Genomic DNA, 16,297 nt, shown 5'->3' on the forward strand with positions numbered 1-16,297 from the left:
ATCACATAAATCAGAGCGACTCTTATAGATTATCCCTCCAATTCAAAGGTATTTTTATTACCTTTTTTTAATATTTATTTTCACACTTCAGACCCCAAAAGATAAAAAAAACCTTAGAATTTTGTTTTCAAAAAAAAAATCATAGGAAAAAATAGTTTATCTGTTATTAAAAAAAAAAAATACTCAATATCACAATGGTTGCATGCGAAAAAAGTTTCACATGTTTAATATACAACCCCCATCTTCTTACAATTCCAGCAATATTTTGGTCAACCCTTGCTGTAAGGGTTGGTCTTATCAAAAATTGTTTCAGACAAAAGTTTTAGGTAATGTTTAGAGAATTAACAGTTACCACTTTAAATCGATTCAATATTGTGCCTATTAAGGGAGGTATGATTTTTCAAAAGTATGATAGGTATGAAAGATTTGAAGGTATGATTTTTCAAAAAAGCCCCTCCATGGCCCAATTTTGCCCATTAATAAACTCTACTGAGATTTTGGGTCGTTATATTTTATGTATCAATTTGAAAGTGACTGATGAAAAACTATGGCAGTTATCATGTCAACAAGAAAGTGAAATATTATATATATAAACTTTTGAACTGACAATGGTTTTGGGGGTCTGGGAGATGTGAAATGTGAAGATATGTTGAAATTTTCCGAAAGTCGAATCATATCGTATCGTCATGTTGTCATCGATCTATCTCGACAAACTCTAAACACAAACACACAAATCACTGCACTGTCACTCCTCTCACTTCTAAATCGTGAGCTACACTGAATGGAAATGAGTGAGAGCACCAGTTTTGGCCAATTGCGCTATCCCCCTTCACCAATGACACAAACTCAAAGTCGTATTGGCGAATTGACCATGCAAGTTATAAAATGACACTGCACTTACGTCTCTGAGACTAATAGGAAATTATTAAGGCAGGACGATATAGATATTTTTGTTATGCTACAAATTACTGTTCTGGTACCTGTAAGTTTCGGTATGATTTTAAAGACGCTTCACATCAAAAAAACTTCAAATACTCAAAATTTATTTAATAAGTTTTCATACAAAATTGGATTATGAAAATAATTTTAAACATCTGATAAAATTTTATTACATATTTGAAATCTAAAACTGAATTTTTTATTAAAATACATTATTATTGTAAAGCACAATTAAATCTGCAGAAAATTATTATTAACAGCTACTATAATTATGTATACTTAAATAATAAAATAAAATTATGATTATGACATACTAAAAAAATGATCAAATGTACAGAACATATTCTGAATTAATAATGAGAGTGTAATGAAATGAAATACAATACTTTTAAATTACTGAAATAAAATTGAATACGTCAGATTAAGACAAATGGGGAAAGCTCATGACATTTTAAAATTACTAATAGGTGTTTTGAAAAAATAAAAAAAATAGTTACAGGTACTAGAAAAACTTCAACTTACATATTTTTTAATATTTCATAAATTTATTTTTTATGAACTCATGATTTTATGATAATCTTAAACCTATAATCAGATACCTAGGACTTCAAAATGTATTTTAAAATAAATTTTAATTGGTTAATGATAATATCAGTTGTCACAAAGAGGCAAAAAAAAAAATATATATATATATGTGTGTGTGTGTGTGTTAAACTACTGAAAAAATACATTACTGACAAATTCTATTCTACAATTTTTTTCTGAAGAGGAACCATGTCCCTGCACTCCTCCTCTATACCTCTATACCCATTACTGATGGCACTACTATTTAGTCTTAATGAATTTCAAATTAAAATAAAAATATAATAATAAACTCACTAGCTATGTTCATAATTTAAATATCTGTAACAAATTTTGTAAGAAATGTAACCCTCTTTGGACAAAGTGTATACTTTTTTGAAAAATAATGTACAACTTAAGCAAATATAATAGTGGAAATATATATATTATAGCAGCAAATGTGTATATTAAAGTGGAAGAACATCTAGTATAAATCTTGTTTTTTTTATGTAGCATAATTGTGAGCATATTAAATTTAAAAATACATGAACTTCTGCTATAAAAGATAAACTTAAATTTTATTTTTAAAGAAGTTATTTTATTAAAGGATATAAAAATTTCAATGTAACTACAGACATAATTTTATAATACTATTAAAGTTTTTTCTTCATAATTTTACCACTTTTATGTAAATGTATTTATTAAACAAACATAAACCAATCAATTGGTTACTTCAGTACAAAACAATAGTTGCCGAGAGTGTTTTACATAAATAAAATGTATAAATAACTTCATCAGTTCTTATATCACATAAAATTGCTAAAGTTACAACCACTGTGGAATATCAAAGGAGTCACCCATTAAACTTTTTGGTGGATGGCCATAATCTTGCATCTAAAAAAGGAAAGAATTATTTCAGTCAGTTTGATAAACATATAAAAAATACTGTTAAATATCAATTTACACATGCAATAAACTAATCAGTGATTGGTATCTATAGGACTGTCTCTTGAGTGGTGGTCGTTGAAGGTAGGCCAACTTACCTCTGGGCGCATAAAAGTAATAGAACACCAGGGTTTCCATTTACGGCAGGTCAAATGGACTGAACTGCCCGATGGCCGTTATATGCATTGAATTTTTCCTGATGTGACAGGTATGCAGGTAGTTAGGTGGATTTCCCCCAATCAGCATATTACACAGTTTTTTCTGGACATGGTGCTTTTTGAGATAGATTAATCAGATTTTGTTTGATTAATTTAGGCTTGTGTCTGGAGTGTAGGGCCACTGATGTTGTGCGGCATGTCTTATGTCTGCCCCAGATATGAAGCTGAACATACCAAAGTAGCCAGAGAGCTTGCGAGGATCAATTATAGTTTTTATGTGCAAGTTAATTAGAAAACCGAAAGGGAATGGAACATAGTTGCTGGCTTCCTTAGATTCTTAGCCCTGTGTAGAATAGCTGAGGGGAGTAATGCTGTTATAGATGTATAGGCCCGTCTGAGTGCTTACTTCACCAAGAGATGCATTTTGGCATCGAGCCCTGGTTAGCTTAGACATTCACTGTTAGGATGAGATGGATATGTGGAGAACTCTGAAATGGAGCTAGGGTGTAGGCACTGACCATGTTGCAGAAAGACAAAAGGTATGTTTTCATCAGAGGCTTATTAAATTTGTGGATCTGTTCCTTGATTTTAAGTAAATCAAGAGGACTGGGTAAATTGAATTATAGGACAAAATTGTTGTTGTGATCAACACTGATTTTGCTGGTATGAGGATAGTATTTCTGGCGATTAAAGATTCAGTCAAGTAATTATCTGAGTGCATAGTCTAAATGAAGTTAGATATATAGGAAGAGTTTTTGTATGAAACATTCGATGCTAGAAGAAGGTGCGGGGATTGCGCTTCCATGAATCGGTTAATCTGATAGTTGAGGGTTGTAAGTTATGGTAGGCTTTTGTGATTGGAAGAGGCCATATGAAGGCGACGGTATGTTGCGTAAATACACTGATGGAAATGTCTGCCAAGGCATTTGCATCAGTGGTATCCTGACAGAGGCCAAACTGATGACTGTGTTGTGTTAAAGTATAGAGGGTCTTAAAGATGATCTCTGGTAAAGCTGTTCAGGGCTAGGGACGGAGGAGGTGGTGTGGGGATGAGGATCATCACAAGCAGGTGTCTTCCCCTACAGGGGTCAGGATGGATGCAATAAACTAAATTAGAGAAGCAGTGAAGAGGACTGGCGACTTTCAATACTAAAAATGCATTTGTTTTACTATGACAAAAAAATATTCCTTTACATTCTCTTCATACGAGAAAGATTGCAGACAAGAAGCTGCATCTATTTTCACAGCATATAATGAGCCTACTGCTGTAAGTCGAGTGATTAATGATTACTTGACTAGTGAATAATTGAAGAAAAATTAAAATGAAAATTTAACACAAAAACAAAACCATAAACACTGCAATACTTAAAATGCATAAATTTGCCATTAATAAATGAACCACCAAATGCAGTAATAGAGCAGAACTTTATTTGTTATTAATGTAGTAATAACAATTTTGTAAAGGATCTGTGATATGAGTGGCACTAATAAAGATTGCTTTCTCTTAAAGTAAATGATATTGAGTATACCAGTATTCTTGTAAGGTCAAATATCAATTTAGTATCAGCAGGCTTTACTTAGTGATATGCAAAAGTGGATAATGTGTACAGTTATTTAGAAAATATATTACTTATCAAAGTTTAAAAAAATTAGTTGGTGCATAGATTAGTGATGGATTGCTGGACTACTGGCTGGCTTCTTCTTAATTATAACACCCTTAGTGGTACATAATCTATTTCATTTAACTATACTGATAAACATAATTTTTGTTTCCTAACATGCGATTCATGGCTTTGATCTGTTTTTTTGATGCTGAAAATGAATATGAACTCAGAATCTTTCTATCACCCACCGTTTTTGAAAAACTTTTAAATTTTAATTAAAGGATTTTTTTTCATTTTTCAACGTATAGTTAGCACTTTAAGCTCCTATATTATATTTTGTTAGCTCATTTTTTATTGTTTAACTTCGTTAACATAATTTGTAAGCTATAAATAAACAATACTAGACAAAAAATTAAATCATATCATAGTTACATATTATGACACCATATCTAATACTGAAGAGTGAGCCTTCATGGACAAGATTAATCATATCTGTTGAGGTCAAAACATGTAGCTGAAACACAGCTGTGTTGTTTGTATTGAGCTCTGGATTTAGGAATGAATTAATTTTGTTCAGTCTTATTACTGTTTTAAGTTTGTTAAAAGTGAAGTGTCATAATGCCTCAAAATAGTGTAAATGATGTGGATACCTTTTGTTATGCATGTGGTGAGTTTACCGTAAAATAAAATAGATAAAATATTACATCTTTAATTAAAAAAGCATATCGTTTGTACTTTCAGTGTAAAATTGGTGATCAGGATAAGACCTGGGCTCCTCGTATAGTATGCACTAATTGTTCTGTATATTTAAGAGGATAGCTGAAAGGTACACAGAAGGCTTTGCCGTTTGGTGTACCTACGGCTTGGCATGAAACACAGGATCATGTAACCGATTGTTACATTTGTTTAACAAGTGTGTCTGGAGTTTCTAAAAAATCTAAACATACTGTAAAATATCCTTCATTGCAATCTATAATCAGGCTGTACCTCACAGTGAAATTATTCCAGTTCCTCAGCCACTTGTGAATGTATGTTTCGAAAGCAGTAGATGAAGAAAACAATGATTTTGATTTTGAATTATCTTCCAATAAGCCATATCTTGCATCACAAGGTGAATTAAATGACTTGGTTAGGGATTTAAATTTATCAAAAAATCAAGTTGAACCATTAGGATCAAGACTGTAAGGTTGGAATGTACTTTAAAAAAATACAAAAATTTTGGGCTTTCGAAGCCAACAAAAAGAACTTTCTCAGTATTTTACTGATGAAAATAATTTGGTACAAGTATTTTCTTTGAGAATGGGACAGCCGAGCTAGGGATAAACACTATGTTATTAAAGAGTGGAAGAAATGAGACAACTTAACTTTAAATGGGAAAAATATTATTCATGAGCCTTAGTTGAATCCAAAAATATTTATACCCCATTTCCATATCAAGCTAGGACTAATAAAAAATTTTTTAAAAGCAATGAAGGATAGTCCTGGATTTTTGTACATCAGGCAGAAATTTCCGTGAAGGAAAAATTAAAGAAGGAATATTTGTTGGTCCTCAAATAAGAGAGTTGGTCAAAGATTATGTATTTAACTCTATGTTAAATAATGCAGAAGTGCAGCTTGGGCTTCATTTAAAGACGTTTGAAAAACTTTTCTTGACAAACAAAAATCCGACAATTACCATGATATTATTAATCAACTTCTTACTTCATACAGAGCTATGGGATGTAATATGTCTGAAAATACATTTCCTCCACTCACGTCTGGATTTTTTCCCAGACAACCTTGGAGACGTAAATGACAAACACGGTGAACGTTTCCACCAAGACATTATGGTAATGGAAAGCCACTATAAACAGAAATGGAATACTAACATGCTAGCCTATTACTGTTGGACATTAATTCAGGATGTGCCTGAGGCTATTTATAAAAGAAAAGCATCAGCGAAATCATTCTAACACAGGTATAGCCATGCAAAATTATAAGTTTTACAGATTTTAACTATATTTTCCCTTAATTGTTTTTGAAGCGTAATTTATTTAAAACTAAGGGTGATAGAAAAATTGTATTTACAGATCAGTAATGTAGACAAAAGATCAATTCAAGAAATGTTATCACACTTAGAGAAACATTAAAACATTTTTTTTTTTGTCTACCAGTGCTAACAGTCCGACACTACCTCAGTTATTCCAGGTACAATTTATTTCACATCTATGCATTTACATTTTCTTAACTTTGATGAGCAGTGCGTTTATATACAGAGGAAAATGCAAAACAAGATAAAACAGTCAGATCCTGACTGTCATTGGTATGTTGCACATGCAATTTTTATGAATAACACTTTTACTGAAAAATATAAGTTAACAAAAAATTTAAGTTAATAATAATTTTTTCATTGTTTTACATAATTGTGTAAATAAATATTCATGTGTATACGATCAAAAGCATTTTAAGATGCTTTCCTTCAGTATTTTTTCAAGAGTGAAAAAGAGTAATTTGATATGTTCTTTACGCTGTATCCTTAAAAAAAAAAAAAAAATTTTTTAATCAGATTTTTAAAATCTTCTGAAAAAAATTCACCACCTTTTATCCCTCTAGATTATTATAGACCGACCTGTTTGTTAAGGCTATCCAGAATCTTAATAAACAAAAATAAATATAAAAAAAGTCAAGGTAAAATCAATCACAATCGATTCTTATTATACCCTTTCTAATTTTACTTTATTAACTTACAAATTCTATTTTATTAAGTTAGCTGAAATATCAGATAAATAATTGTACATCCAAAATCAAAACTTAACATATTAAACAGTTGGAAATTTCCCTTAATCAAAACAGCCTGTTTCAAAAAATGCAGAATTAGAATCCCTGCTATTTTTATATCTACTGATAAAAACGCAGAGGAGTATAATGGGAACTAGAAAATATTATACCTACTACCACCAGATTAACACGGCAACTCCAATTGAAGTAAGAAAGAAACTACAGATCAATTGTTCAATAACTGATCAATACAATAATAATAGAAAATATAATAAATACCTGTTGCATTAATCCCAAAACAACTGAGAATCGTTTCGACTTAACTTCTTCATTATCATTATCAGTTGCGCATTCCATTTCTTCACACACTTTATTCATTATTTCCAACTGTTTGGTATACCTTGAATAATCATCTTTGGATAAACTTGATTTGTTTTCTTCCAACCACTCTGGATACTATAATCATTAGGTATAACTTAATAATTAAGTAATTAATCATTAGGTATAATTATTAATACATAGAGGATTAATGTATCTATATTTGATTTTGAATTGATGTCAAATCATTTTTTGGCAAATTTTGTTTCTCTGCACGTTGACTGCAGAGTTCACCATAGATATCTATGCCTAAATACAAAATGAATTTGATCGCATAAAAAAATGTGCTCTCTCTCTCTCTCTCTCTATATATATATATATATATGGTCTGTATTGGATGTTTTACACTGTTTCTCCACCAGCATGGTGAATATTTGAAGTCTAAATGGATTTCCACCAAAAAAGATAAGTTTTAAAATTTAAAACCTATTAGTAGATATAATTAACTATTACTTATCTAAATTCAGTAAAAAGTAAATAAATTCAAACACATATTCTATATTTTTTTCACAAAAAAAAAATAAACACTGACAATAAAATAATACGATTGAACACCAGTTAATTTTTTAAAATTTGCTGAACACCAAGACAATATGATAACACTAGAATTATTAAATATTAAGCAACTCATTAGAGAACAATCAGTACATCACCAGAAGATGGTACTAATTAGCTCTACAAGGTACTTTTGAAAAAAAAGTTTTGAAAGTAAGTAATTTAATATTTAATCATTTTGAAATATTAAAAATTTATCGATATAATTATGTAAGATTTGCCAAGTTTTCATTCAAAACTGCATAAAATAATAATGTATTTTCATAGTCAAATTATCTAAAAACATCAAACATCCTACATCTCCACTAGAGGTTTGGTATATCTTCCACTAAACTCTGAATTCATTATCGAGAAAATCTCCATAGAAAAAAAACACTGAACCAAGAACAACTACATGTGAAACAACACATACTCTACCTAAGTATCAAACTTTCTATTTCATCTGTATTCTAGACAGATATTAAAATATATCAACAGCAACTAATTTTCAGTTTGTGGCTCCTTTTAAACAAAAAAGTACATGAAACAATTTTTTCATTTAATATCTTTTTAAAACAAATACAATGCACTTTTATACATTCATGCTTCTACAATAAATTGTTCTAACAGTGCTATTCCATATTAAACCATTAACTTTTTATTGCAAAAATCCCAGGGATGCAAACATTAATTTTATTCATCCAAAATTGGTTGTTCTTACCACCTTCAGATAAGCAGGGTTATATGTATATGTACTCATGCATTATTCATAGAATATAAACAGGACTAATGAACTAATATAAATTTAAGAATTACCTCTTAAGACATAAATGTAAAGGAACAGGTCTTGAAATGACTTTATTGTGAGTAGTTCCACCACCTAAGTACCACTGTGCTATAAAAAAAAAACTGATTCTTGTCAGTTCTTCAAACAACTCTGTATCTTTATTTACTACTACTGGAATTGTATTCAAGAATCAATGCATAGGACTGATAGTAAATTTCCTAATCTCTTCCATAGTTTGAAACAACCTTTCTGGGTTTATTTTAATTCCTTAATTGAAAAAAAAAGTTTGCAGAAGCAAAGACAGGACAATAGGGGCACTATTGTCTGTTCAATCAAAAACTCATTGACTAGGTGCAAAATCTACAAATTACTAGCCACTTCTCCTCTGTCAAATGCTGCATTACCATTAAACAAAATTCTTTAACTGTCTAACCTAATGTGACTGACTCCAGTCAATGATCCTGTGTAACAAATGAAACCTCTGTTCAAGAATGACAATAAAACGACCAATAAATCATCAATCAATCCAAAGCTTTTGATAAATACAATGGATTTTTTCTTTCTTTGCCAGCAGCCATAATGCAAACTTTACTTTGATGCATGTTCCATTTTTTTTTAACAAAATAAATTAAATAAACTTTTGCAAATTTCTTCAAGTTCTAAAGATTCATGAGAAATCAACTGATGAGTTGCTTTGATATCAGCACACACTTTTTAATCTGAACTCCATCATTTGATGCGATTGGACCAAGGTTTCTCATTCTGGAATAGAAATAGAGTAACTTTCATCTTTTTCATCAAGAAAATTATCATATATACAGAATGTAATCATAAAAGAAAATTAAGAATGATAGTATCCCTCAAGCAGTGTGAAAGTCACTAAATATCCCTGGTATAAGATGGCAAAAAACAGATGGTATTGTGATATTCCATTTGTTTCTTTGTCAGCAGGCCATATATCTTATTTACAAATTTCTCTGCAAGACTAATATGCAGATAATGTATGCAGCATGATTTCTCAGAAAATTAACAAAAAAAAAATCAAACCTTTGTGCTTTCAATCTTGATCAGTTAGCCAGAGTACAAGAGTTTAATTCTAAATGAAACGTTATTCTTAATATATTAATGAGCTAGCATGGGTGATTAAAAAGAGCCAAGTTATAATTAATGCTGCCAATACAACACTGATGTGATCTGATGTTAACATAAATTTATTAAGGATAGATTCTTTTACAGAAACAGATTCAGCTATTTGACATCTTATTTGGTATACTTTAGTAAAAAATGAAAATAAATCCTACTTTTTAAGCTGTAAAAGTAAATATAAAAAAAGAAGAAAAATTATTAATATCGTGATCATTAACAGTACTATGAAACAATAATCACTAGTAAAGTTCTTAAACTAAAGTGGCTACCCTGACAGCCACTGAGATATCTTCTAGTAGAATGATGTCTAACTCAAAACCAACAACAAACACTCCAGTATCAGTTACATAAATGTTACTGTACTTTCAAACGGTAAATTAAAAGGGCTTTTTGTTAATCAGGATTGTACATCTCTTTATAATCCTGATTAACGTTGCAAAACATAAAATTAAGCAGCAATGAACAATTAATAAATGACCTTAGTAACAAGCTCCTTGAGTGATGGATATAAAATATCTTTAGATAGAAACGTCTGCATAATATTATTAAAGAGGGATGAGAAATCAGCTGGATTTGAATCAGATCCACCTCCTAAACCTAAAGCTCCAAGCATGCCCATGATGTCATCTCCATTTCCCTAAAAAAAAACATACAATTTTATTTAATACTGATGAAATGACACCTGAAACAATGATAAAGAAATAATCCTGAGGAGTGATATTGATTTAGATAAAAAACTTATTAAAAAATTAATTGATTCAAAATACATATTTTCAGCATTTTTCATTATTATTAATTCTTAAAGTTACTGCATATATAAAATAATCGATGGATGATCCCTTTTCTTGGTGAAAATCCATAATCAAAAATTGAAAAATGAAACTTAACATATCTTTTTCTTTTCTTTGAAAATCAAAAAAGGTATAATGTTTTCATTTTTCAATTTTTGCCTATATAAAATGCATAAAATGACAAAAACACAAAAAATGAGGCTAAGGTTATATAATATTTTGCCAAAAATCCTAGGTTTTTCAAGTGTAATGTACACATTTTACTAATCGAAATATACTGGTTTTTTATATTTTTTTATTTTTTTTTATTTATATTGTTAATGACCTAAAGTATTAAAGAAAATATGTATGTCAAAAGTTTCATTTTATAAAGATTCATATGTAACCCGGAAAGTTTTAATTAAAATTATATGCATATACGTAATCTATTATACAATCTAATTTTAATATGATTTAAATATTTTGCTAAATTATTAGATTTAAAAGATGTAAAATTTTCACTATTATAGACATTGACTATTTTTATTAATATTTATAATACTTATAAAGTTATATAAGAAATTTATTTCCTACATTTATGTTTCTTGTATTCTTTTAAATGTATAAAATGTTACATTTACAAATATAAACATAATCATACACTTATAAATAAACAGGTAACTTTAAAAATGATGAATTTAAACTGGCACATCTGTTTTGATAACTGGCTTAAATGTAACCAGTTTTTAGTTTATTTGACAATTATAACTTTCAGCAGTTGTAACATCATCACCTGAGATAGTATTTTAATAACTAATTATTATTCTATGAATTCAAAAACAACTTTTATGTATATTGATACCTTTACATTGAACTGCTAGCTATAATTTGGTGAGTTCACAAGTAGTTTTTGTTGGTAGACTTATAAATATGGTGTTTCTATTCTTTTGCTCATGTTGAACCTGTTGATTAACAGACACATTACGGTATATATTTCGCTTTAAACATCAGGTTGTAGCTGCTTAGAGCCTTTGTACAAGAGTTAATGGTAGCAATAAATAGGTACAGCCATTGGGCTGATGATCGTTAACCAATTACCAACCAGTTTACTAGCAACTGGTAGTTAGTTACTCAATAACAATTGTTGACATTTGTAATTAGAAGTTAAAACTTGTGCATGGAGTCAGGTAGAGATTAAGTAGTCACCTTTCAGACTGGAAAGTGTACACATTAAGACCTGCCTGATTGAACTATGAGAATATTTATTCACTATTGGTCACTCAATAATATTTTCTGGTCATCACTTGATATTGGCTCTAATTAACTAGATAACACAAGGATATAACTCAGCTAGATTTACAGTCACACCAAGAAGAAGCAATACAGCGGTCAACAGATCACAAATTGAATTATGTCACATCAAGTACAGTCATATCTTGAGGTTTATGCTACTGTTTCTGTAATGAAATAAAACCTATTTTGTTTTCTTTAATTTGAATGATTTTTTTTTGCAAGTGTTAATAACAAGAAAGAAAATTCACTGATGCTGTTTAATCCTATCCATACTTTTGGGGGTACTGATTTAATTTTTATATAATACTTATATTAATCAAATAAACAGTTTTTTATTACTGAATTTGTTCCTTCAATAATAATAATAATAATAATTAATAATCTTTATTTTATTTATTAGAAGTACATAAATTGCTCACCCTAGAATTTAGTACACAGATGTTCTAAATTCTCTTTTAATAATCTATGTCAATAAAATTTATACAAACTCCCACAGATAATCACAGTACACACTTTTAAAAATAATATTTTGAGGAACTTTGTGATTATCAGGATACTGATGGGAAATTTTTTCAACCTAAACATTCAGAAACTACAGCAAATATTTTTTTATAACTATCTTATAAGGGCTGGTAATTTAAGTCTCTATAGTGTATAAACCCATTTAGCGACAAGAAATTTTATTTAACACTTCTATCCAAACAATACTTAATATTTCATCCAAACAATAAGAAAGAACACAAGTTACTGTCGTTTACTGCCATTTTAACTAACTCCATCTGTTAGAATGTAAAGTATATGTATCAATATCCAAATAAACTGTCACCGAATGGCTTCGATGGCACGCAATTCATAACCTTGTGGTGGCCCTGAAAAGGGCTGTTTTTTGTATTAGCGCTGAGAAGAGCTGTTAGGACTGGAAGCTGGTCTCCGGCAAAGTCGGGGAGTTCCGGCTCATCCATTAAAGTCCAACCAGGCTTCCCTCAGCGGCAGTTGGGTCCCCACTACAGCGTGGCAGTGATGGCCCCCAGAGCTCTGCAGTGTCGGTCGTCCTTTGCCAGCGTGGCCAAGGTGGTTCTTCCCGAGCGATCCCATGCTGGGCCGGCTCCTGCTGGCGAGTCTGCCAGCCAGGGTGATTGAAGCCTGGCGAGCTGGAGCTGGAGCGGGAAGGTAGTGTCCGCGTCCAACGACTCCCTTGGGAGGCCAGCAAGACCTGCTGCTCCGGCGGAGATGTTGGCATCCACCGGGAGGTCCCACATTGAGCCAGCAGGGGAACTTCTTCCATCTTCTTCTTCTTGGTCTTCTCCAAGTGGTGGTCGACAATGAACTGAAAATTCACTCTTGTGCACACTCTTTTATTGGAGCCTAAGAGTGGTGGGGCCGCAGTGCCACTATGGTGGGAGAACTGTGCGGTCATCTGCGCGATGGTAATGATGCTTGTATCAGCGCATCCATATACTGTGTGCCAGCTCACATTGAGTTCCTACAGTGTTCTTCCACCGATATTAAATTAAGCACATATGTGGTAACAAAACGTTACATTACATAGTTAACCAAATTCATTAAAAAAAAAAAATTGTTTCCCATTTTTATTAAAAAAAAAAATCATTATGCAAATAGTTAGTTTAATACAGAGTGTTCCATACAAAATGCAACCCATCAATCACTCATCCATGAAATTTCAAAAGTCAAGCTTACTCCCCTACTCATTAATGAAATGGACTCGTCCAACATCTGAACATCGCAGCGACGCAGTAGAACACTACCGATAGTAATAACAATGCAATCATAACGTTCAGTGTATTGCTAGAGACAAGATGGTGTTTTCATTGTTGAGTCGTACTTCGGTACGAAATCAGTGGTTGCAGTGCAAGATTTGTTTCGCCATAAGTACCCAGATAAACCAGCTCCTAACAAAACATCAGTATTAAGGTTAGTTGCAAAATTTAGAGAGAGTGGTTCTGTTAATAACAAGGAACACAAAAGATTTGCATCAGTGTTGAACACAGATACAGTCACTGAAATCAAAAACTGATTACTTGCCTCGCCAAATAAATCGATCAGACGTTTGTCTGCTGAAATTAATTTGTCTAAATCAACTGTTCATCGAGCGACCAAACAATTACAATTACGACCTTATTGCATTCAAACAGTTCATCAACTTCTTGAGCCCGAAAAAGAAAAACAGCAACAATATTGTCAACGGTTCCGTCGATTTCTGCGTGAGGGAATTAATGTTATGGATTCGTTATTTTTCACAGATGAAGCATGGTTTCATTTGGATGGCTACGTAAACAGCCAAAACAGTAGAATTTGGAGTGCTGAAAATCCCCACGTTTATCACGAAAAACAATTACCCCCGCAGAAGTTGGGTGTGTGGTGCGCGATATCGCAGAAGAAAATAATCGGTCCTATTTTTTTCGAGTACACCATTAATGCAGAACAATATCAGGATATTTTATTTCAGTTCATTGCACTCTTGGAAGAGGAAGACAGACACTGCTGGCTACAACTGACGGTGCGACATCGCACTACGCAGGTTCAACTTCTGATTTCGTTGAGGAATTCTTTGGTTATCGTGTTATCGGTTGAGGCTTGTGGCCACCAAGATCTCCAGATTTGACTGCGGCGGATTTTTTTCTATGGGGGTTACCTCAAAGAAAAAGCCTACAGCAACAAACCACGAACACTTGAAAGTCAATATTGAATAAACTGTATTAAATATCCAGCCACAAACTTTGAAAAAAGTTGCAAGAAACGCTGTAAAAAGAATTGAAGCTTGTATTCAAGAAGATGGCGGCCACTTCCAACATTTACTCTAAATGTAAGGTAATGGATGGTAATAATAAAAATTACATTTACATTTACACATGCCTTTTTATTATTTCAATACCTACCAATATAAGGTTGGGTTGCGTTTTATATGTGACACCCTGTAGAATGTGTTCTGTAACTGACAAAGGTGTTACCAATTTAATTTATATATTTTTATCTGACCCATAAGAATTGAATACCTGATATTAATTTTAGGGATGAGGTATAAAACAATGTATAACAAAAAAATAATATTGTTTTTTGAAAACCTGCAGACAACTGCAGGTTTTCAACAAATTACTTATTATTACTTCTCTCACATATAGAAATGAATATACAAAATTATCATGTCAGAAGGGATTTAGTTAAATGTTTTCTTATTAACTGACATGTTGCCTTTATCTTATATATAAGTAAATTTATCTTTATACAGATAGGTTGCCGATCATTTACATAGAAAGAGATTTATAACTCGCATGAATACAATAAATATAAAATAATGACAACTATAATTATAATAATAATAATAATGAATGTTTTCTTGCCTGCAGAGAACCTGCATTTTCAGATAAGTTCTTAAGAGTTTCTGCAATAGTAGCAGTAAATTCATTGTCTGTTGAACCAGTTTCCTCTTTAATTTCTTTCATTGTATCTTCAGCTATTTTTTTGAAGTCTTTTGAGAACTGTTCTGATAATTCGGCCATATTTTCATCACCACCTTTAAAAAAAATTCAGATCACTTATTAACTTCTAATGAAGACATGCTTCTTTTGTTGCAGTGCTATATAGTATTCTGAAATGGACCAATCTATTGCTTTAAACAGTGTGATTTTGTCTGTCCAACTATTCTGATGTGTGACTAACAAAAATGCTGAAAGAGTAGAGCATTACATATTAAACTAAACTAATATTTTTATATATGAAAATGTCATATGTAGCTAAATAAAATTGGAGAAATTAAAATAAAATTTATGTTTTATAACAAAACGGCCAGCGCAAATTTAATATTTCTACAGTTCCCTTTATGATTTCTACAGGAATAACTTAAAACACAACAGTGTTCTAGGTATTGCCATTAAACAATTTTGTGATGTAATTTATTCTTATACTTAAAATTTTGTCCTTAAGAAAAAGTAAGCTCTAACAATCATTCAAAAATTCTATCACAGTTCTCCAATCACATATTGCAGAGCTGGGTATGAAAAATAAATTCACCAGAAAGAGAAAAATTTTGTTAACAACGAATCAACTGGTTATGTAAAATTTGTCATTGCAAAAATAAATTGGCAGTCAAGATTATAATAATTAAAAAAACATTTACAAAAATTATTTACTTAAAATCTAAACCAAGATGGCCATTTTGATTTTCCTAGTAGTAGATATAGTGAAAGAAGGATAAATAAAATAAAGATAATAATAAAGAAAATAAATAAATTAAAAAGAGAAAAATAATAAAAAAACTATTAACTGACAAAAATACAGTACTTATGAATCACTACAAAATAACTGCTTCAGGTGGTAATCACAAAAAAGTGTAAAATTTATCTTAAAAACTTTAAAACAATCTAAACCTTTAATTGCAGAATGATCATCACAACTTAATGCACACCT

The 16,297-nt window shown here is 31.0% G+C and overlaps 1 protein-coding gene across 2 annotated transcripts in view; it reads right to left on the reverse strand.

Moving 5' to 3' along the window:
• Nucleotides 1-1,032: 1,032 nt before the first annotated feature.
• The window catches only part of Pex19 (peroxisomal biogenesis factor 19), a 100,625-nt gene continuing 85,360 nt past the window's right edge, over nt 1,033-16,297 (reverse strand). For both annotated transcript variants that reach the window (XM_075362760.1, XM_075362759.1), the window contains exons 4-7: nt 15,232-15,404; nt 10,288-10,446; nt 7,244-7,420; nt 1,033-2,394 (exon numbers count right to left, since the gene is read on the reverse strand). In XM_075362760.1, coding sequence (XP_075218875.1) covers nt 2,326-2,394; nt 7,244-7,420; nt 10,288-10,446; nt 15,232-15,404 — 578 coding nt within the window. In that variant the 3' untranslated portion in view covers nt 1,033-2,325. The remainder of the gene's footprint in view (nt 2,395-7,243; nt 7,421-10,287; nt 10,447-15,231; nt 15,405-16,297) is intronic.

The sequence above is a fragment of the Lycorma delicatula genome, chromosome 4 (assembly GCF_047948215.1).
Source record: "Lycorma delicatula isolate Av1 chromosome 4, ASM4794821v1, whole genome shotgun sequence".
In the NCBI taxonomy this organism is placed as follows: domain Eukaryota; kingdom Metazoa; phylum Arthropoda; class Insecta; order Hemiptera; family Fulgoridae; genus Lycorma; species Lycorma delicatula.